This window comes from Eubalaena glacialis, chromosome 7 (assembly GCF_028564815.1).
Source record: "Eubalaena glacialis isolate mEubGla1 chromosome 7, mEubGla1.1.hap2.+ XY, whole genome shotgun sequence".
NCBI classification, from domain to species: Eukaryota; Metazoa; Chordata; class Mammalia; order Artiodactyla; family Balaenidae; genus Eubalaena; species Eubalaena glacialis.
This window is the reverse complement of record NC_083722.1, coordinates 104,024,046-104,048,807: the sequence shown is the minus strand read 5'-3', so window position 1 is coordinate 104,048,807 and position 24,762 is coordinate 104,024,046. Positions and strand designations below refer to the sequence as shown.

General features: G+C 41.2%; 1 protein-coding gene across 2 annotated transcripts in view; it reads right to left on the bottom strand.

The window, feature by feature from the left end:
• Positions 1 to 24,762, bottom strand: part of GRM7 (glutamate metabotropic receptor 7) — an 805,916-nt gene that overhangs the window by 3,579 nt on the left and 777,575 nt on the right. For both annotated transcript variants that reach the window (XM_061195559.1, XM_061195560.1), the window contains exon 9: positions 2,188 to 2,434. In XM_061195559.1, the coding sequence (XP_061051542.1) occupies positions 2,188 to 2,434 (247 nt within the window). The remainder of the gene's footprint in view (positions 1 to 2,187; positions 2,435 to 24,762) is intronic.

Below are 24,762 nucleotides of genomic sequence, written 5' to 3'. Positions count from 1 at the left end.
GTTCGTATTAGCATTTTAACAGCCAGTATCGTACCCCAAATAGCCTCCACAAGGATAGAACCTCATCGTTAAAGGTTAACAACAGTTAAAATGTTGTTTAAAAAGCTAGTTATTTCTAAGTAGCACAGTGATAGATTAATTATCCAACTTCAAAACTTCTAATTTGGTCATTAATTTTCAATACATGTAGACTTTTGACCATATTTTCTGCTTATTGATTTTGGACATATCTTGTTAAGTGTGTGTGTGTGTGTGTATACAAATATAAATGTAAAACTGCTATTGGAACATCTTCAGGGTGAGGGTTTTATGAAAAATCTGGCAAGGGGTCCTAGAATAAAATGCTACAAAAGTATAACTGTGCAGGTATATTTATCAATACAGGATACATACAAATAGATGCATAAATATGTTGATGGAAATATTTTTATTGGCCAGTTCCATCTACCTTGTGGTGTTTGGTATGCCTTTAACGTCACCATCATGTCTATGTAACCAGTCACACTGAAATGTGGGCTTTTTCACCTTTACAGAAATGGAAGAACATTAACATGTAATTGACATACTGTTTTTTTAGAGGGATGAGATTTGATGACGCACTTGTGACATAGATATTATCATCTCCATTTTAGCCATGAGAATGCTGAACTTTAGAAAACCTCAGTAATTCTCAAAGCCACACCGCTGGTAAGTGGAGTGGCTTGGATTTGAACCCAGGTCTGTCTCAACCCGAAGCCTCTTCCTACGCCACACTGAATATCACAGCAATTCTCTACCTATTCCCTTTCCTTGGAATTGACCATTTTTTTCTGACGACACAAGAACAGAGCCTGTACATCCATTGTTTCTCCCTCCTCTCACCCGTCCCAGGATCTCTCCTATTGAAATGTCAACGTGAAGCCCATGATGTTGTCAATGGGCCTTTGCTTCCTTGTCCACAGACTCTCAAGCATTCACTGTAGTCGTTCAGCCAACTATTTAGAAATGGATTGGGCCGAGATCATGGATTGTTGTACAATAGTTGTCAGGGTTAAACTCAGTTGTCTCCTGGTTTTTAAAGATCTCAGTTGTAGAGCATAAAGAATTATGTCAGAGTGTTTAGAATAGGAACTACTTTCTGCTTGGCAATAAACCTTTGGCTACAACAAAATCAGCTCATAACTGAACAGTAAGTCTTGAATGACTTAATGGCCAACCTGAAACCTCCTCTAGTTTAAAACAGGAAGTATCGTGAACACGCTAAACTGCCTCATTCTATATGGAACTAGTCAAAATGTCCTGGAAAACAAATCCTAGGAGTGATATGTTTAATCTGAAATGCACTCTTACCACCATAGTATTAGTAAAATTAACAACTGGGGATTTGAAGAATTTAACTCTGGTTAAATGGTCTTTCTTTCCTTTTCTTTTCTTTTTTTCTTTTTTAACAAACTAGTGTCTGTATGTCCGTCGTCTTTGTGGTCATTTGCAGGGATGACTAAAGGCTACCCAGGCGTTGCAGATAGGCCATGTAGGTATCAAATCTGGCATTTCATCCTTAATCCCACCTCTAATATTTGTCTTTCGTGGGATGAAACTCCTCTGAAGTTATCTGGTAGATGTTTTCCCCATGTGGGGATGCCATTAGCATGGTAGTGCCTGGGCCTGTATACTTGGATGAATGTTTGCCAGCTTTATTCAATATGTGATGTGTTTTTTGTTTCTACAAGGCTGGGTTAGTAAAGAATCATAACTTTCTCCACATTCATGTTCCAGGGCAAGGAAGTTATGCTTCCAAACTTCTTAAATATTCCAATTTCTTTCCTATTGCTGCAGTTCAATGGGATGTCGAAGGTTCCCTAGCAGGAAGCTGATCCCCTAAGAGGAAGGGAACAAGGAAGGTGGCTCAACAGCTGTGTTTATGTCAGCTGGAGGGTTTGGGACCAAAGGATAAGAAGCCAGGGAAGGGGGAGATTTCACACTTCTGAAGCAGAGCCTCTGAAAGCTGCTTTCCAACAGGGAGCAAAAAGAAAATGGTGGCAAGAATGAGCACACCCTTAAGAGCAAACGTTAGCATTCGCCAAGGCAACCCAGCCCATAAGACAAGAACGGTCACAGTCTTTCTCCAAAGAAAGGCAAGCACACACCACGTTTGCCAGAGCTTCCTGACGCAGGCTGGGCAGATGGAAGGAAAGGAAAGATACTTACTGCTTGGGTCTACGTTTTCACAGAGTTCTGTCTTGGCCTCACCGTTGGGTCTGTCACTGGGCTTGTGTGACAGCCGCGATGACATGGTGGCTGCTGTGACTACGGCCTTGAAGCTTCGCTTGCGTTTCTGGACATTGAGTTCAGGGTGGAAAATGATGATGTACACTTTCGGCATGTATAGCATCCCCAGCGCCACTGATGCACTTAGGTTCATGGAGATTGTAAGCGTGGTAGTTTGTATGTAGAGCTAGGAGACACAACACACAAGACACTATTACAAATAAAATGACCGCAGAGGGAGGCTGAACACTTAACAACGATGTCGAGCATGGCTGTGTCTGGGAGAGAAAGCATAGCAATCCCCGGGGAGACAGAATGGCTCTGCACATTTCTTGGAGAGTTTATACATACATACATACATACATACATATATATATATATATATTTTTTTTTTTTTTTTTTTTTTCATTGATTGAAAATCATTGGGGGAATCCATGTGCAGGCCTGTCCTGGAGAAGTATCCTTCATTCAAGTTCGGGGTCGACCTTGAATCAGACTTGAAGTCCCTTTATTCAGAATGGCAGCTGGATAGGAAACCATGAAGATCATATTTGCAACCTTGAGTAAGAGGTAGTTGTTTTTTTACCCCTCATACATTCACAAAACAATTAACATTACATGATCTCTTGCTACATAGATAACTCTGGGACCTTATTTGAAAAGTCATTATGTCAATATTTGTATCTTTCTGCATGTTTTTAAGAAAGGGTTCACCTTCACCATACCCACATAGTAGTGAGTTGAGTTTCCCTGGAAAGTAAGCCCTTCTTGCTTCACGCTGATTTACAAAACACCAATGGCAAGGGCCAAGATGTAGTGGTGTTGGCTTGTCCAGTCTCTATACACTGACAGTTGCTAAAAGGCTACAAAGCCTCATTCTGACACGTGTTATGTGTAGTTCGGATGGTGCCCCCATAGCTGTCCTTGTATCCTTTTGCTTCCTTGAGAAATCAGTAGAGCAACCCATTCACTTCCTGTTCAATGTGTTAAATCACTGTCTTGCCTAAATTGGAAAAGATGAAGGTTGAAGTGGGTGGGGAATGGTAAGATCAGTAAGGGGAAAGCTACAGACAACTTGCCTTGGTCCAGTTGCATTATGAAGTGCCCTGGCATGATCCATAGCCCATCATTCATTTAGATATGTTTGTGTTTTGCATGACTTCTAAAGCCTAGATTCAATGTGAGGTGATGGATGTGTTCATTAACTTGATTGTGGTCATCATTTCACAATTGTACACATTGTCTACATTGTACACCTCAGAAAATAATGTCGTATAACCTAAATATATGCAATTTGTAGTCATCAATCATACCTGAATAAAGCTGAAAATAAATGAATAAACAAACAGGTAGATAGGTAAATGAATAAATAAATTTCAAGTACATTAAAAAAAAAGAAAGCCCACGTGACTAGCTCCCATGGCCTTTTACATCAGTGGAAAACCTAGCCTCCTTACAATGTATTTGATCATGGTTTTCCACAACTATGTCTTCCCTCGTATCTGAGGATAAAATCCCCATCCTTAATAGATTCTGCAAGGTCCCACGTGGTCTTCCCCCTGCCTAATTTTTCCGACTAATTGCCCACCACTCTCCCCCACCTCTCTCCCTAGGACACCATCCATGTGGCACTCCTTCAGGTCTTGAAGATGCTGGGTTCATTCAACCACAGACCTTTCTACATGCATGCATGTGATTTTTCTGTATTCTTGTCTCCTTCTGTATGGAATGTTCCTCCTCTGCTTCTTAGAACATCCATCCCAGTCTGCCCTACCCCACAGCCTCAAGTCTCGGCCAGCTTCTTTACCTACAGGCACTCAAGACACTTGGTTTTTTTCTTTTGTTTTTTGGGGTTTTTTTTATTATGGCTCTCCATTTGTAATCACCTACCCACTACCCTGATTGTTTGACTGCCCAACTCCCCAGCTAAGCCACAAGTTCCACAAAGGCAGGAATCTTGTGTATGTAGTGTGTCATTGTGTCTGCAGTGCTGGCAAAGAGTAGGCACTTAATGATCATACAATGGATGAGCTCATGTGTTCATATAAGGGGCACGTTTTTCCTACTGATGACTCTATGGTCAAACAGCCTTTCTCTAAATATACAAGAATTGCCATCAGACCTATTAGCTGCCTGGCCATTTCCGATCTTATTTCTTCAATCTGAGGCTCTGGAGAAGAAATTAAAAGAGACTTTGCCATCTCATCTGGAAGGAATACTGTATCCAGCAAACATTAATTTGAATGTGCATGTCTCTGAACGCTTTAAGGGAGCTGCCAGCCACTAACTGTATAATACATAGTAAATGTAAAATATAAAGACAAAACAATATTGAATTAATGATCCTTTTTTTAAACATCTTTATTGGAGTATAATTGCTTTACAATGGTGTGTTAGTTTCTGCTTTGTAACAAAGTGAATCAGCTATACATATACATCCATCCCTATATCCCCTCCCTCTTGCGTCTCCCTCCCACCCTCCCTATCCCGCCTCTCTAGGTGGTCACAAAGCACCGAGCTGATCTCCCTGTGCTATGTGGCTGCTTTGGTTGTGAATTAGACCGTTTTTTAAAAAGTTCATCTTTTCCTATGAGAGTACCTTTAGACCTTCAACTCCATTCTGCCCTGCTGCCTACCCTATCCAAGAAAGTCTTACCATAGAACGGAGCTTTATGAACCTAGGCAATGTCACTTCTTCCCTCATGGTCATTGCCGTCATCCTACTAATGAGGGCTTTGCAAACCATGAATTAGCCAGTCCAAGAAAGAAAGGGCTATAAACTAACCCATGGGATCTTAAGCTTTGTTTCTCTTTCTCCACTCAAAAGCAAATTTTACAGTTGAAGAAATCATCCATAGCTTGTTTGTGTTGAGTTTATGATTTATATATAACTGTAACTTATATATGCTTATGTACATATGTAAATGTTTGTGCCTGTATGTGTATACATACATGCTTTTTCTCAACAAAGACTACTTAGCAATTTAAGACTTCAAAAGTGATGCTGTTTATTTTATGGAGTGTTTAATTTCATTATTTTCAGGCTAGAGTCCGTCAAGACTTTGATACTTGTTTTGAAATTTTTATAATTTCTGGTGACACTTCCGAAATCTATGAAAACCAAAAGGAACGTCATTGACCAAATTCCTATGCCCCCAAATCCTCTATACATTGCAGAGTGGTTAAGAATGAGGAATCTAGAGCTAGTCTGAGTTCAATTCCCATTTACTTGTTTTGTGACCTTGGACGAATTACTTCACCTCTCTCTGCCTTAGCTTCCATATCTGTAAATGGGGATAACATTAGTCCCTACCTCATGATGTTATCCTGGTGACTGAATGAGTTACTATTTGTAAAGTGCTTAGGACAGGACCTAGCATGTAGTAAGTACTATGAAAGTATTTTTAAATAAGTTATATGGGTAGAAAGATAGGAAGGCTACAGTCTGCAGAGAACCCAGAGGTATTGATTGACAGGGATACAACCCCACTCAGCCCCAGGAAGGGCGCTAAGTCACTCTTTTTTTTGGCCTTTTGTGGGACGCTCACCTTTTGACTCTGAGTTTTCATCCCAGCAGCCCCTTTAGTACAATCTTTTTAGCAAATTGCAACATACTGATTTTTAGTCTGAAGGCTATTCCTGTTTTACCCAGTGCTTATTGTAAAATGAACTTTGTGTATTGTAAAATTACCCTGTTTGATTTTGGGTATTGTATACCATTTTACTTTATCCTCCTTATAATTTCTTCAGAGATGGGAAGGTGTTGGTGAGCATTATTGATCCCTTTTATCAGAGCACAGCGGTTCTGGCACGCATAGCTGAGATCAGGCCTCTCCCTAGGACTGACCTCATCCTGTCTGGCTGTCTGAGGCTCATCCCCAGTGGAGAAAAGTCTCCCCGACCACAGTCAGTCCTCGATGGCTTAGGCTTGTGGGAAGGTGCTGACTGCCTTGCGATGTCCACGTGTTTGGATACTTAAGCCTTAATTTTATCATCAAGTTAAATAAATTTCCAGAATCCAGTTTCTATTCCTTGGTTGAATGTGGCTTTTCTACCAACCACCATGTGTAATCCAGCTTATATAACTAAGGAACATCTAGGCAAGGGATTCAGAGTCAAGCCGGTGAAGTACTTTTTATTTTTTTTAATTTTTAAAATTATTATTATTTATTTTTTAAATTTTTGGCTGTTTTGGAACTTTGTTGCTGCGCGTGGGCTTTCTCTGGTTGCGGCGAGCGGGGGCTACTCTGTTGCGGTGTGCGGGCTTCTCATTGCGGTAGCTTCTCTTGTTGAGCACGGGCTCTAGGCGCGCGGGCTTCAGTAGTTGTGACACACAGGCTCAGTAGTTGTGGCGCACAGGCTTAGTTGCTCCGCGGCATGTGGGATCTTGCCGGACCAGGGATCGAACCTGTGTCCCCTTCACTGGCAGGCGGATTCTTAACCACTGCGCCACCAGGGAAGTCCCCGGCGAAGTGTTCTGCACGATACTCTAGAACAGCAGTTTTCTTAAAATCTGATGCACGGAATCCTTGGCTGTAACCATTCTGTGTCTCAGTTTCCTTATTTGTAAAAGGAAGATAATAATAGTTCAGTTTTCAAATGGTGGCTTTGAAGAGCCGATTCATTAATATATGAAAAGTGCTGAGACTTCCCTGGTGGCGCAGTGGTTAAGAATCTGCCTGCCAATGCAGGGGACACGGGTTGGAGCCCTAATCCGGGAGGATCCCACATGCTGCAGAGCAACTAAGCCCGTGCGCCACAACTACTGAGCCTGCGCTCTAGAGCCCGCGAGCCACAGCTACTGAGCCCTCATGCCACAACTACTGAAGCCCAGGCTCCTAGAGCCCATGCTCTGCAACAAGAGAAGCCACCGCAATGAGAAACCCGCGCACTGCAATGAAGAGGAGCCCCCGCTCGCCGCAACTAGAGACAACCCGCGTGCAGCAATGAAGACCCAACGCAGCCAAAAATAACTAAATAAAATAAATGAATTTATTTTTTTTAAAAAGTGCTTAGCAAAATGCCTGCAAAATAAGTACCCATGAAATGTGAGCTGCTAATATTTATATTCTGCCTAATATTTATATTAGGATGCTGGGGTATATATCTCCAGATAAGTCTTCCTTAGTAACTGCTGCCATATATTTTAAACTTTTAATATAGGTCTTATTTATTAACTACAAAGTAGTTTCTAAAAATACAGGCCTATTCACGTCTTGTCTGATTGACATGTACCAGCAAGTATACTGTTAAAGACACAGCTTTGTGCTTAATGCAGTGTCAGGCAAAGCCCAGCTGAATCTGCCCTGCGCATTTTCTCACCTTGGCCTAAAAGTTCATTGTCAGATAAATGTGAGTGCATATCATGAGATGCCGTTGTTGCTTTAGAAATCGGTATAGCGTTTAGGGTTACTTGAGTTCTCCTTCTGCAAGTTTTGATTGCTAAGATACTGAGAAAGTTGAAAACTCTATAGTGCTCTTGAGCGAACTTTGAAGCTTGCCATCTTTTCTGTGTAAGTTTCAGAATCAGTTTAACTGAAGACTATTTTGATAGATTCCAGGGCAAGCTGTTAATGACCACATGCTGTAAATTCACTGTGACCTGTATTTGCCAGATAGGCTATATGAGAGAGACCTTACTTTTCCACTGTTGGTGCATTCATCCACTTATCAGGTTGCCATTTTCAGTGAGATACAGTCATCCATCAGTATCATGAGGGATTGGTTCCAGAACCCCCTGAGGATACCAAAACCTACGGATGCTCAAGTCCCTTATATAAAATGATGTAGTATTTGCATATAACCTATGCACATCTTCATATACTTTAAATCATCTCTAGATTAATTATAATACCTAATGCAATGTAAATTCTATGTAAATAGTTGTAAATACCATGTAAATGTTGTGTAAATAGTTGCCAGCATGCTGAAAATTCAAGTTTGGCTTTTTGGAACTTTCTGGAAAAATTTTCTTCCAAATATTTTTCATCCTCAGTTGGTTGAATCCATGGTTGTGGAACCCGTGGATATAGAGGGCTCACTGTACTACCAAGCGGCCTCACAGACCATTGTGATGGTGACAGGGCATTCTCCCTGCCATCAGGGAGCCACATTGTAGCGGCAGGAGGAACACAATCTAGAATCAAGTAACGCGTAATGTAGTAACTGCACATCGCATCCTTTTTCTCACAGTGTCTACTGGCCCCTGCTTTCTTCTCCCCTTGGCATGTCCTTTCCTCACCTGTTCTGCCTCTGGTAGCCTGTTTGCATTTGATGTTCAGTCCAAAGATTCCTTCTACATAAAGCATCCCCACGTCCCCAGTCAGGACGATTGCCTGTTGGCCCCTTTGATGAGGTACAGCTCCAAATAGCACTTAACCTGGTCTGAAGAATACAGTCAGTTGTGCTGTAATGCATGCCTTTAAAATGCAAATTCATCCTGATGAGATCGATATATTAGGGAACGGTTTGAGTATAACACGAAGTTCATGTTTACAAATGTGTGATTTCTTCTGCAAGAAACACCAGGTGAGCACAGCAAACTGCACCCAGCCAAACCCAGCCTTGTGGGATACACGAAACACACACACGCCCCGCGCTCAAACATCTGCCCAAGTCCCCCTGCACAGTTTCACGATAGATCACAAGCAGCAACACTTCTGGCACTTGCTTCCAGGTGCAAACTTTAGGTCCTTTTTTTATAAAGTGACATATGTATTACAATATTTACGCATTTCTTAGCCGTTGAACAGGTGTAAAAACGATGCCACCATTTTTATTAGATTCCTATCTTTTTTAACGTCACTGATGATATTTTTGCGTGTTACATCCTTAACCCAATTTTTCCCATAAGTCTAGTTCTTTCTATTGCACAATTTTGCTTAGCATGGTGAGTTTTAGGAACATACACGTCACATTATCGCAGAACTGACTGGATAATAGATCCGATGTCTGCCACAAAGTGTGCACTTATTAAATTCTGCTTGCACAAAAAGTTCTACACTTGAAGCAAGTATTAGATGTGAGAAATAACCTTGGCATTCACAATTGTTTTAAGAAAAGCTACTATTTGTAGTCTGTTAGTTATCAGCATCATTATTATTATTATTTTGTTATTATTTGTGTGCCTCTGTTTCCTCATTTCTAGAGTGGAGATTATAACGATAGACATCTTGTAAGGTTGCTGGGATCAAATTGGACCATAGTAAAATACACAGGAGGGTGCCCAGCATGTAGAAACCACTCAACCCAGGGTGTTATTATCACTGATTGATCTATTGGCTATAACATAAAATGCCTTATTCACTCTGCTGTTCTTTTTCCTATAATTTTAATACATTTTGAAATGATCATCTTTCTTATGGAATCCACCGAATAACAACCTACTTTAGGGAAAGACATCTCGCTAAGTTTGCTTTCTGTTTTGTTTGAAAGTATACTCAAACCCCCGTTTTATCTGTCATTGACTGTTTTATGAGAAATAACCTATTATGTGCATTCCCAAGTGACCATTGACAACTGGGACCAGAAAGCTTTAGCGGAGTCTTTTGGTAAGATGGGAGAAGTTTCATAATTCTCATGACATCCCCAAGTCTGTACAATAAAAATGAAAAATGTATCTGATATAGTCAGAGTAAAGAGGAAGGGTACATCATTATCTGACAGATGTTTGAAACATTCATATGTCTAAGTTGAAATGGAAGCTCTTGGCAGGTAAGACCAGTGTTTTCGATCCTTACCACCTGCACCCCTTGCTTCCTAATTAGAGTCACCATATTTTTGAGAAATAATAATGATACATGGCTGGAAATGAGGCAGGGTGTTTGCAGTGGGACTTCTTCAATAGTCCAGAGGGTCAACATACTGAAGGCTTTTGCTTAGTTATGAAATAATGCATGACGGTAAAAGGATTCAGTGTAGTGATGAGGAAAAATACTGTTTTGGGGGGGCGGGGAAGATACTTGGATCTTCTAGAAGGATGGTATTGGAAAAACAAGGTGTTTCTTGTTAGAAGTGGTTTCAAACTTGGCCTTGGATTGTTGGTTGGTAACATTGCGCAAGCTACTTCACTTCTGGCAAGCGACAGAGTCAAAATTCAAACCCTAGGAATTTGTTACCAGAGTGTCTGATACAAAACCCTTCTCATTCTACCCCTACCACAGAGACCTTCTCACCGTTTTGAAAATTAAAAGATAGCACAGTGCCCGGTGGCATGCTCAGAAAATGTGAGTCTTTATTAGAGTAGATGGCCCCATTTCTGTAGAGAGTTTTCCTGCTATTTTATTTAAAACCTGTTTTTTTTGAATAGGTAATATATAGATAGATGATAGACAGTATACATAAAGAAATACACACACACATACACACCAAATATTATGGGACACACTCTGTGGACAGGCTTCTGGCATGGAATTATAAATAATGAAGGCAACTAGATAATTATTGGACAAGACCTAGTGTGACTGTGTTTCATTTTTCTCATTTAGTATCTCCAGGCAGACGTGATGTTAAGTCTACACACAATTACATTATTTATTTGGAGGGACATAAGACACGCACTCCAGGTGAATGCAAATCAGTTTCTGGAGCGTGAGATAAGTGATTATGTCATGCTTGAAATCACCTACATCTCAGTTCTTTGCTCTCCTGACCAGAAACCTGATGCTGTGTCTATTCCCACATAGCATCATCAGAGAGATGCTGTTATTCCAGTTGACCACATCCTTGGGAAGTTCAGTGTTCTGCTCCCCACGCCATCCTAACGAGCTGCGTGCCATCCTAATAGCTAATTCTTCCAGGCAGTCACTTCTGATTTTTCTGGGCACGTACTAGCCCTGTGATCCCTCAATTTTGATTTTAAGATTTTTTCCTCTTCCAACTACAAGGTAGGAGTTTTACTCTTTTATATAGCCAACGTTGGCACTATTTGTTCTACTGTATTATCTAAAAGGTTATTTACCATTCCTCCTGGTTCAAGAGCCCCACAGATGTTAGGTCCCTGTCTTGTAGTGATTTAGCATACAAAGGCAAAGCATTTTCCCCACTGTCAGCCTGGAGAGGCACACTTCTGCCAGATTCCATTGGCTCCCCTGGAATCCTTGGCCATATTCTTCAAGACTAACAGCATTTTGTAGGAGGCAATGTCAGATTCTGTCTTATAATGTGAAAGTACTGGCTTGTACCTCACTGGGGAATACGTTAGGTAATAAATGATGATGATCTGTATTACTTTGCAAGTAAACCAGGGCATTAAAAAGAAAAGTCTGAACTTAATGTGTTCCATTTCTAAAGTTGTCATTTGAAATATTCCACTTATAGAAATGCAAAGCTGTCTAATCTTGCCAACTTTTAAGGTCACCTTTATAGTTCCTGTGAACAGAAAAAGACAGGAATCAAATGAAAATACTGATGTCAAATTAATGGCTAAAAGAAAGAGACAGTCTTGGCATTTCTTGGGAATAGTCAATGTGTTTCAAGTAGGACTTGTAAAGTGTTCATGGAAACTGGACCCAAGAGTGTCATTGACACGAAGACAATGTCAGATTCTTATAAAAAGAAAGTATGTTCTTAATCTCAGTTTTCAAAGTCATTGACGATGACTTTCTGATGAATTTTGACAGGTTTTGATCATGGCGGTTAGTTTTGTGAGTCTTCCTCTGTTCCTTTTGGACTGTATCTTTCCCATCTTGCCTCTGAGCTATGGTAGCTCCCTTCCTGCCCTTCAAATTCTTCCTTTCCTCTTGCATTAGCTCACATGTATCGCCTTTGCTTCCCTGCTTTTCCACGGCCACCGGTGCAGCACTGTGGGTGTGGATGGAGACAGGTCCCCTAACTGCTGTCCTGACTCTGTAGTATGCTGTGGTACCCACTCAGCCAATGGTGTCTCTGGCCGATAGGCACAGCAGCCAACATCGGGGACCTAGGAGCTGAATTGCCCACCCAGGGGTAACTTGTGCTCTGAACTCCTCAGCAACAATCTCAGTTATGTAATGGTTTAAACCCAGAAGGAGAAAATAATTGCAATCAGACTGCCCAGAAAATTGTAGATAAACAGTTGCTCAGCCTATGCCCCTAATTGGAATGGTGGGGGCTCTGAGATGGGGCAGAGAAATAACACTCACCCTTCTAAGAGAAATAGAAGAAGAGGAGTGAACCTGGCCGAGGAGTAGTGGCTAAGTAGTACACGGTTTTGATCTTACCTTCACAAGATCCATTTTCCTTTCCTTTTGTTTCCAAGGTCCTGGATCATGGATCTCAAAAGTAGTGTTTCCTACCCACTTACTCCCGAGGGCCTGCAGTCTGGCCTCTATCACTACCTCCTCTGTATCTGCCCTCTAAACCTTCCCAGACTTCCTATCAGACCTGAGAGGTTTTTTTCCAGGTTTCATTCCACTTTAAAACTCAATGCTGAGGACAATAGTATAGGGGGCTCCAGCTGTCCTGATGCTTTAACTCAACTTCCCATCCCACTTTGAATGAAGAGAAAATCCTTAACCTGGCCTCAGGAACTCTGCAGGGTCCCCCTTCCGCCTTCCCTGACCTTCTCTAAGTCCTTCAAATATGCAGTGCTCTGTCCAGCCTCAAGATTTTTGCACATGCTGTTCCCTCTGCCTTAAATGCTGTTCCTACTCATCTTTTCCTGGCTACCTCCTACCTGCCTTTCAGGTCTCTGTCTCACTTCCCCGAGGAGGGCTTCTCTGACCCTCACGTATAAACTATGCCCTTCCTCTCTTGCTTGCTCATAGAACATACTATTTCCCTTCATTACATCAATCACAAGTTGTGATTATTCACTTGCATGTTTATTTAATAATTATCCCCTCAATAGAATATTCTCATGAAAGCACAGACCATCTATTTCGACCTACTGTACATAACTCCTGCAACATAAAAGTACTCAGTTCATAACAGTTGAACAAATGAATGAGTACAGTCTAGGAAATATATGTTGTGCAGCCAAGAGCCATCAAACATACGACAAATGTACTGGCATTGGAGTCCAGAGTTCTGGGTCTGGTGGTAGGATATGCCACTTATTAGCTACTGTGGGATCTTAAGTAGCTCACTTAGCCTTTCCAAGCCTGGATATTGACACACCATGAGGTGAGTAATGGCGTCTACCTCCCAAAGATGTGGCAGAGGAGATGGCTTGTTAGTGGTCCTACTTCTTAAACTCTGAACCCATGGTCAAAGTGCTGCCCTGCTACAATATATGTGTATGTAGCATCGGATAATGTAACCATGTCCACAGGCTCCTGGGCTTTGAAGAACCATCATTTCTTCCCATTTTTCCAGATACCTTTTCCTCTAGCAATTTCATTGGCTTCCTTTTTTCCCCGGTCCTTTAACTGGGGCACTCCTCTGGCCCAGTCAAGGCATTCAGAATTAATAAACAGGGGCTTCCCTGGTGGCGCAGTGGTTGAGAATCTGCCTGCCAATGCAGGGGACACGGGTTCGAGCCCTGGTCTGGGAAGATCCCACATGCCGCGGAGCAACTAGGCCCGTGAGCCACAACTACTGAGCCTGCGCGTCTGGAGCCTGTGCTCCGCAACAAGAGAGGCCGCGACAGTGAGAGGCCCGCGCACCGCGATGAAGAGTGGCCCCCGCTCGCTGCAACTAGAGAAAGCCCTTGCACAGAAATGAAGACCCAACACAGCCAAAAATAAATAAATAAAATAAATAAATTTTTTAAAAAAATTAATAAACAGAGGAGGTAAAACACACAGATAAATTATCCCCTATAATAGGAACAGAACCAGAATATTTTGTGGAAGTCAGGGAAAGAGAGAGCACTCAGAAGTGAGCACATCAAGGCAGGGACCATGTTTAATTTATCTTGGCATCCTTGTGCCTGGCACAGGGAACAAGTTGAATATATATTTGATGAATGAGATGGTCTTCACTCATTTGACAAACCCAAGCTTAATCTCCATGTCACAGCTCATCGGGTCCCCCCAGCCACACTGATCTCTTTCATTTCCCTGAATATGCCCTGCTCTCTTCTGCCACAGGGCCTTTGCATATGCTTTCCCCTTTCCCTGGAATGTTCCCCCACCCCATCTACCTCATTCTTTTCATTCTTCAGCTCTCTACTCAAGCATCACTTCCTCAGCCAAGACTGGGTCTTACCATCCTGCTATAAGCTCACAAAGCAATCTTAATAATTCACATTTAACCATTTGTGTGTATGTGTGAGATTAGCAGCTATCTCCCACACCAGGAAGCGTCTGCTTAGCTCACTGTAGTGTCCTCAATGCCTAGCACTGTGGGTGGCAAAATCAAGGAGCTTCATTGATATTGTTAAGGAAGGAAGTTTTGGGGACACAAAGATAAGAGGTTACATTAAGAGGTTACATTTGTGGTCTTTGGCTTTGTCTCTGGGTTATCCCAGAGAACAGAGTCAGAAGGGTACCCGACAGGAAGGAGAAAAAGTGTGATGTTCCCGTGGATTCCCTGTAAGGGGTACTTCCCACTTGGCCCAAGTCGGGAATGGACTCTGCTGTCCTGGGAGCTGCCACCTACGTCTCTTTAACCCCCATCATGTGTTCACTAGACAATAAAGCATAATTATCAAGAGTGACTCCTTTGGAGCCTGAAGCAACATTGAAAATCAACAACCCTGCCCCTTTTGGAAGGATGGGATCTTTTCTTTCAAAAAGCTTGGGCTAACACTCAGGTTAGCACCCAATTGTCTCCTCACAATAGGAAATGAAATGGTTGCCATGACAACTCAGTGAAGAGTGCAGGCATTGAGTTTGTTTGTTTGTTTGTTTGTTCTTGACAAAAAGCTGCTGACTTTGACTTAACTGGTAACGTATATGCATTTGTTTTTTTCAATTCTGATCCCTCCTGGAGTTTTCCTGAATCATCAATTAATATCACTTAAAAAAATCCCCCTTCAGAAAGTGGGATGGCTCAGACTAGGATAAAAGCAATCAAGAGGGCTGAAGGGGACAAATGAGAGAGATACTGGGAGGAAAAAAATGAAAGGACATGTGGATGGACTGTATGGGAAGAAGTAAGAGTAAGAGAGAAACCAAGGGATCACTTTTTAACATTCTGCCTCCTTTTATGCAAACCCTAGGACAGTATCATCCTAAATCACATGAACACTGTACCAACCCCAGAGTAGGTTTGAGCTCCCCTAAAAACAATAAAACGTGTCTGCCCCTCCCCAAGCAAGGGTGGACTGGCTAAAAATATTTGCAAGGGATTTGAATCGATACCAGCACATTTGGATCCTAGGCCCTCTTCCGGAGTGCAAGGCTCCAGAAATCTACACCAGCTTCATCTCCTTCAACCCCAGTGAGCTCTTATCCTAATCTAGTCACAAGCACCCAAAGCTAGTCCTTCACCATCATTTACCTTTACAGTTAAGATTTTCTTTCCAAGCCTCTACGCAGCATTTATTCCTACTTGGAATTCTCAACCCTCGCTTCTTAAGAGAAAAAAAAAAAAAAATCTACTTTCTCTAGAAAGTGCAAAAGAGATCCTCAAAATGGTTAAATAACGAGCATGCGAGTAGATTACTGTGTCTCAACAGAAAATACCTAGGCTCATGTATAGAGCCCTTAAATAACTTAAGAAAAAAAATTCTTAGACAGAGGTTTGTTGTTTCATCAGACTCTTGAAATGAAACCATGTCAACCTTTGATAGAAACTAAGAAAAATGCATGAATGAGTCTTAAAAAATAATTTTAAAGGCAAATTTTCTATTCAATCTTGGCTTATGGAATCACCATACATTATTTATGGGAGGAAGATAAAGCATGAAAGGTCTTCTTCGTAGTGTACTCAGTGATGTCTACAGAGATTTCAGGCCCACACATCACAGTGCGCTGCAGAAGAAGTTTCTGAAAAGGTTATTCTCATGTATGTGCAACGACATATTTATCATCTTTAACATAGGGATCGGCATCTTCATCAGCTTCATAGTGCTGCTGAAACAATCAAACAGGCATCGCAAATCATGTTGAAAACAGAGCTGTCCCTGTAAAATCTGGCTTTGTGCTAATACTCTTTTTTTTTAAAAATTATTTTATCGAAGTACAGTTGATTTACAATGTTGTGTTAATGTCTGCTGTACAGCAAAGTAATACAGTTATACATGTATATATATATATATACACACACACACACACACACACACACACACACACACACACATTCTTTGTCATATTCTTTTCCATTATGGTTTGTAACAGGATATTGAATATAGTTCCCTCTGCTATATAGTAGGACCTTGTTGTTTATCCATTCTGTATACACTAGTTTGCATCTGTTAATCCCAAACTCCCAATCCTTCCCTCCCCTGTCCCCCTCCCCCTCCCCCTCGGCAACCATAAGTCTGTTCTCTATGTCTGTGGGTTTGTTTCTTTTTCATAGATAAGTTCATTTGTGTCACATTTTAGATTCCACATATAAGTGATATCATATGGTATCTGTATCTTTCTGACGTACTTTACTTGGTAAGATAATCTCTAGGTTCATCCGTGTTACTACGAATGTCATTATTTCATTCTTTTTAATGGCTGAGTAGTATTCCATTGTATATATTGTACTAATGTTCTTTATCTCAGGACTATTACCTCCATCTACTTGGTTGCACAAATTGGAACTTTTAAGGGTCATTCTTTGAAACCTGCTCTTCCGTCACATTTTACCCTTTATATCTAGTCTGTTACTCAGTTAGCTAGTAGTATCTGTAACATACTTCTGGAATCTGTTCTCTTCCCACTGCCCCAGCCCTCATCTTAAATATGATTAACCAGTTAATACACTTAAGCACAGAGAACAGTGGGTACCATTTGTAAATTCTCAAGTTTTAGTTGTCATGATGGTGGTGGTGATGATGATGAAGATGAAGATGATGATGCACTTTCACACTGTTCCTAGGATGCTATTGTAGCATCCTAACTGGTTTTACTGCATCCATTTTTGCCTCCCTCTAAATAATACTGTCCAGAGTAAACAAAATGATCTCTGTAAAAACTGCAAATCAGACCACATGGTCCCCTCTAAAACATCTTTCAAAGATTTCCTGTTGCCCTATAGTATCCAGCCTAGCTGCATTTCCGGCTTCTTAGGTAGTCTCCTGACTGTGATTTATCCATGCTGGCTTCTTGGGTGCTCCACGCTTACTTCCAGCAAAGGGACTTAGCACACACCATGCATAGCATTCTGTCTGCCCACAATGTTATTTTGCCTGAGTTCTTCGCCCAGGTAACTCCTAACTCATCTTTGAGGTTCACCTTCATGCATTTTCTTGCACAGTCTTTCTGTGACCGCCTGCTGCCCCACCAACTTGAATTTTCTCCTTCCACGATGCTCTCACATAGCAGCCTATGTGTTTTTTATGCATAGTACATGCTACAGTCAGTAATCATCGACATAATCATGGATTCATTTATCTCAGCACTTTCTCTCCTCCTAGAATCTAAGGTCTGTGATGGCAGGAATAGACCTATAACCAATGAGGACTTCAAAAAATATCTTTTTAATTAATAAATAAGGATAACAGTCCAAAAATAATTTTAAAGTAAGGTACAAATATAAGCATCCTAATGAGTAAAACCACCTCTCTGAGCTACAATAAATACATTTCGAGTAGAAGTTGGTTCTTAGAGTGAATACACTCAGAGAATGTTAAGTTAAAATCCTGAGTTTCCAGAGAGCTCATATGACTTGTGCAGGGTCACAGTAATCAGGAACAAAGCTAAGATGCAACTTGAAGTCTTTTGACTTTAAAGCTCATTTTACTACACTGATTTTCACATTCAACTAAAAAGCCTATTTAATAAAAGAGTAAATCATAGAAGTGTTTAATTTTTCATTCTCCAAGGCTTTAATTGCCAGTGCTTAGAAAAACAAACAGCTCTAAGTATTTCTAAAGAGAACTGACAGAGAAGTCCCCTTCTTGACCACAGATTACATATTTGTGTGTGTTTTCTATTTAAGTCCATATTCCCTACTAAGAATAATGAGCAAACGTCCTCTGCATGCGATTGAAATTGTCTCCAATTTCCTTGCCAAATCCAGCAAGGCTTCAGCGTTGCTATCTTTTTCCCAATTGTGCACGCGCTTACACTCAGGCAGATGCCCCAGCTGACAAAAGGTGTGCTTGAGCAGACAGGAAAAAAGGTCAAAAATAAGCAATACACAAATGGAATGTAGATATCGTCTGAAGCATGAACAGGTTGCAGTGTCTGATGGTTCTGTCCACATGTGTTGATGAGACGATGACTGACTGACTGGAGAAGGTCAAGGGTAGACCAAGGAAAGTAGGTGTAGGGGAGGAGGGGGAATTGAGCCACGTCAGGAATGTAAATCGAAATTCTTTGATTTGCAAGTAAACATTGAATATCCCAGTGTCTTTTTCTTTGTGTGGTGGGACAGGACTCCATCTCCCTGTATCCACTTTCTAGCTGTTTAGCTTATGCAGAAGATGGGATAAGTAAGGGCCCTTGGCAATTCCTCTCCAGGAAGAGACTCTCTGTGCATAATAATACATAAAGAGATAGGCTGAAAGGAGATCCAGCCCTTTAGTGGGAAAGGTCTGATCCCTTTGCGAACATACGGAATGGATCTGAAACGCGGACTACAGAGACCAGCGCATGAGGGCCAAGCACTGGCCCCCTGGGGAAAGTGAGCCAAGGACATTAGGAAGAGGACCAAAGGGGATTTGTTCCCCAATGACCGTAAGAGAGAGACAGCCTTGGGGGTGGCCTCATATGCAAAGACCTCTGCCTGTCAAGGAGTTGGGGGATCAGTTGTCTAGGGGAGAGGAAACTCTACTTGGGCTGGGAAATGTAGCTGTAACCGTAAGGAACTGGACATTTATACATCTTTCTGGACCCTGGGAGGCATGGCTGGCATATAAGGTATTATAGGTTGAACTATCCCATCCATTCCTTCCACTAAAAAGCAGTCACATGGAGCTGACACCCATTAGTGACGCTTCCGGACAAGCTTCCCTTGTGGTCGGAAAAGTGATGCTCTTTGTGATAAAACTCAGGACTAACAAACACATTAATGGTGTAGAGATGAGGTCACTGGACTCAGGTATCAGGAAACCTGAATTCTAATATCTGCTCTGTTGCTTCATAGCTGTGGGCTTTGGACAAGGCCATTTGTCAAGACATTTGTGACAGTGTATTGCTACCTTCATCTTTGAACCCCAGAAACACATGTCCACCTTCTCAAACTAACAACAGTTAAAGAAAATAAGACCTATATTTTCCATTTTATGCCATGAATTGAGGAAAGTTAAGCCACAATACGAATAAAATTTGATTTTTGAAATAATTGGTATACTCACAATGTGGAAAAGGGATGAGTAATTATACGCCAGTAATTTGATGAGCATTATAAACAATTAGTCATGCACAACTTGTACAAGAAGTATTAACCACGTGTGGAAGAACCAGGAGGGGGAGAGCGTCATGGGTGTCACGCTGTCCCACGCAGCGGGATCCCCTCTCAAAACTGGGGGATGTATTCCCCCAGAGGCTGGCGATGCAGCTCTCAGCTGGCGGCCCTCTTTGGGAACTGCCTTGCCTGAAGAGACTCCTACTGTCTAAGGTTCAGCCCCCTTCTCCTGGGCAATCTGCAGATAATCACTGGGAGATGCTGGGGTATGAAGGCTCAGCCCCTTTTCCGGGAGGGCGCAGCTTTGAGGGTGGCTTCAGCTGAGACCCTGTTGCGTCTGCATCATGGCACAACCTCTTCCTTGGCCCGATCCTGTTTCTCTCCTTCTACCTGTCGGTGTTGATACTCCCGAATAAACATGTACTCGTGCTCTTAGGGAGGCCAACCCGAGACTCGGCATATCACTTAGAACTCTAAGGCGCAGCTCAGTTTCAATCGCAATCAAGGACTTTCTTAATACAGCTCGTTCTGTAGCTCCTTTTGCAGCATACACCCCAAAGATCCACTGAAGACCCTACAACATTTCCAGCACGTGCTAAGGTAAGTCAGCACCTCGGAGACAGAGCCTAGCTCTCTCCCCAGAGCGAATTTCTCCAGATTCTCCATTGACTACCTAGTAACTGAAACTTTCCCCTCTTTCTCATCCTGATACAATGTAAGCACATACACTACATATATTTTCCCCCAGATTTTATTTTAAAAGCTTACAAATGTTCAGAAACTTGGACACAGGACAAAGAACATATGTACAGTCCTCACTGAGATCCCACCACACTGTTTTTTTTTCTTTCTCTGTCTCTTTTTGCTACACAATTTTAAAGTCGTATACCTTATGGTATTTCGCTTTTTTATTTCTATATGCATCACCTAAAGAAACGGACATTTTACTATATATAACCACAATACTGTTACCACACCTGAGAAATTTGACAATAATTCCATAATGCCATCTAATATATGAAGTCAGCTTCCCCCATTTTTTACAAAAACGTCTCATAAGATTTTTCTCCAATTCAAAATTCAGCCAAGGTTCACGCGGTGCATTTGGTTATATCTCTTTAGATTCTTATAGAGTGGTCTCCATGCCTTTGGTTTTTAAATACCTTTACTGATATAAATAATAAACTGCACATATTTAAAGAGTAAAATTTGATGTTTCAACACATATACACCAGTGAGATCATCACTACAATCAAGACAGTGAACACACACCTGTCTCCAAAAGCTTCCTCGTGCCCATTTGTAACCTGTTCCCTTAACCCTACCCCACCCAATCCCATCTGCAAACAACCACTGATCTGCTTTTAGTCACTGCGAATTCATTTGTATTTTCTAGAGCCTTATAGAAATAGGGTCATAATATGTACCCTTTTCTGTTGAGCTTCTTTAATTCAGCATCATTATTTTGAGATTCAGCCGTATTGTTGAATGTTCAATAGTCTATTCCTTTTTAATCCTGAGTAGCATCCATTGTATGGAAGTATCACATTTATTTAACCATTCATCTGTCAGTGGACACTTGGGTTGTTTCCGGTTTGGGGCTATTACAAATAAGGCCGTTAGGAACATCATACGTAAGACTTTGTATGGACATGCATTCATTTTATTTTGAGTAAATGCCTAGGAGAGAAATGGCTGGACCATATAGTAGGTACTTGATTAACTTTATAAGAAACTGCCAAAGTATATTCCAAAGTGGCAGTGTTATTTTAGATTCTTATCAGCAGAGTATGAGACTTTCAGTTCCTCTAAATCCTCTCTGACACTCGGTATGGTCAGTCTTTTCAAATTTTAGCCTTTCTAATAGGTGTGTAGTAAAATCTCATTGTCGTTATAATTTGCAGTTTCCTAATAACTAGTGATATTCAGCAGATTTCATGGGTTGTTTGCCATCTGTATATCTTCCTTGGTGACATATCTGTTCATATCTTTTACCCATTTTTTTTTATGGGCTTGTTTTCCTATTGTTAATATTTGAAAGTTTTGGATTCTAGACCTAAGACCTTTATCAGATACATGCTTTGCAAAGATTTTTCTCCTACCCTATGGCTTGTCTTTTCATTCTCTTGATACTGTCTTTTGAAGAGAAGTTTTTAATGTTGGTGAAGTCCAAATTGTTACTTTATTCTTTTACAGATTGTGCTTTTATGTGATATTTAAGAAATCTCTGCCTAGCCTAAGGCTGCAGAGATTTTCTCCTATGTATTTTAGAAGTTTTATGGTTTTCGATTTTATGTTTGCATCTATAATTTAGTTTGCATTATTTTTTCTTTTTTTTGGATATGGCTAGCATTCTAGCACAGTTTGTTAAAAAGGCTGTCCTTTCTCCACTGCATTACCTTTGTACCTTTGTAAAAACCAGTTGTCCATACATGTGTGGGTTTATTTATGGACTCTCTGTTCCGTTCCATTGATCTATTTGTCTTTCTTTATACCAATGTCATCCTTTCGTTTTATAACAATTTTTAAAAATTTATTTATTTTATTTTTGGCTGCGTTGGGTCTTCGTTGCTGCACGCACGCTTTCTCTAGTTGCGGCGAGCGGGGGCTACTCTTTGTTGCGGTGCGTGGGTTTCTCATTACCGTGGCTTCTCTTGTTGCGGAGCACGGGCTCTAGGTGCGTGGGCTTCAGTAGTTGTGGCACGCGGGCTCAGTAGTTGTGGCTTGCGGGCTCTAGGTGCGCGGGCTTCAGTAGTTGTGGCACACGGGCTCAGTAGTTGTGGCTCGCGGGCTCTAGAGCACAGGCTCAGTAGTTGTGGCGCACGGGCTTAGTTGCTCCGCGGCATGTGGGATCCTCCCGGACCAGGGCTCGAGCCCATGTCCCCTGCATTGGCAGGTGGATTCTTAACCACTGCGCCACCGGGGAAGCCCATAGTTTTATAACAGTTTTTAAAATCAGGTGGAGCACTACCGCACCACTGTAAAGCAGTTACACTCCAATAAAGATGTTAAAAAAAGAAACAGATGGAGCTACCTCTCCAACTTTGTTCTTTTTCAGAGTCGTTTTAGCTGTTCTAAGTTCTTTGCGTTTCCATGTGAATTTTAGAATCAGCCTGTCAATTTTTATAAGAAGCCTTTTGAGATTTTGATTGGAATTGGATTGAATTTATACAATAATTCAGGGAGAATTGACATCTTAACAATATTGAGTCTTCCATCCCATCAACAATGTATATCTCCCAATTATTTAGGTCTCCTTTAATTTCTTTCGGCAATATTTTATAGTTTTCAGTATACAGGTCTATCATATTTTGTTGTTTTTCAAGACAATGACTTTTTGGAAGATACCAGGCCCACCCCAATATTTTATAAAACACCCCGCATTTTGCTTTGTCTGTTTTGTTATCATTGAATTCAGGTCAAGTCACTGTGAGGAATACTTCAAGGTGGTGTTGTAGGCAAGTGGCGAGCACCCCGTCAGGAGGCCACAGTGTCAGGCTGTCCTGCTACTGGTGATGCTGTGTGATCACACAGTTCAGGTGATGGTCACCTGATATCACCATTATAAAGGTACAGTTTACCTTTGTAATTGGAAAATAATCTAGGAGTGATACACTGGGACAGATGTTTGTTTTTTTTTTTTTTAAAGTTCAACCATGAAGTTTTATATTCATCCCTCGGTATCTGTGGGAAGTTGGTTTAAGGACCCCCGTGGATACCAAGATGTATGGACGATCAAATTTCTTATATAAAATGGCATCGTACAGTTGGGCCTCTGCCTCTCATGGGTAGGGAGCTTGCTGCACCGCAGAGGGCAGATCGTATTGAATAGTTCTGCTCTGACACGTGATTGTTGTTATCTATAGTCTTTCTTGGTGAACAGAATTCCAGTTTTCTCTTTAGATTAGAAAGAAGATGCTAATACTTCCCTTACCTTTATTCCCTAAAATAATATACCTCTAGGAATACTACGCCACCAGGAAATGTTTCCCTCATTCCAGTACCAAATGCCTAATGATTGATTAGGGGTGTGGGTTAGTTCACAGGAAACCTGGGACGAGCCTACAAGACATCAGGATATTGGAAATGAAACCCTTACTCTGTCTGAAAACCCCTCTCAGAGTGTTGACAATATATATGCAGTTCTGATCTCAGCCAGATGGCGTCATTGTGGAGCTGGGTGCTGGTCAGTTTTATAGGTTTATGAGCTATGACCCAATCTGTTTTATTGGCCCTCAGTCCTCATTAAACAAAAGCAAGTGCATCACGTATATAATGCTGTGGACTGCCTGTGAGTAGATAGGGCTTCCAGTAGGTGATCACTTTCTCTCCAGACAGGATGAAATTTACACTCTGTGAGGAGAATTCATGTCTGATACTCTACACCAGGCGTGGTGCTATGGGACATTACGTATGTGATTGTGTTAAAAACAGTCACAAACTGGCTATTACTGGAGTCACAGAGGATTCCTTTAACTGGATATTGGACCCCTCTTTCTTCCTCCTAAGACATCACATTCCATAGCTGAAAAGTTTATTTCTGTAAAATAATATGTTCTCCAAACTGCCTGCTACGCAGTGGCCCCCAGCACGCAATGTTTCTTCGTTCCTTTGCGTCCGTGAAAACCTGAGTCGATAGGTATACTGAAAATTGTGGGCAAGCTGCAATATTTATTTTTGCTCATGGGGAAAATTGCCAAGATTCAGCAAGTAACAGCAATTGTTCACCTCATTTGGCTTGAATCAGAGCAGGTCTTGAAGGGAGATAGCTAGATATAATTATGAACAGTTCAGACAAGGGGTATTCAGTTACTGGCTTGAAGAATAGGAATTACTTTGACTATTTAAGAATTTCGGTTTGCAGAAATTTAAAAATCTTTGCTAAAAATGCAAAGAAATGTTTGCCATCAAATACTCACCAACATTGTATTTACAGACAACGTGAATTTAGACCTTGAAAAAACTTGTATGCCTTATTATCTTTTCATATATTAAAAAAAACAGCACAGGGAAAAAGCTGAAATGGATGTAAACAATAAATGGATGGGTAGTGCTGGAAGAATTGAAAGACTCAAACAGAATCTAGGCCACATATTTCAGAGTAACTGTTTGATGATTTCATTTTATTTGGTGTTTGCAGTTCTGTGG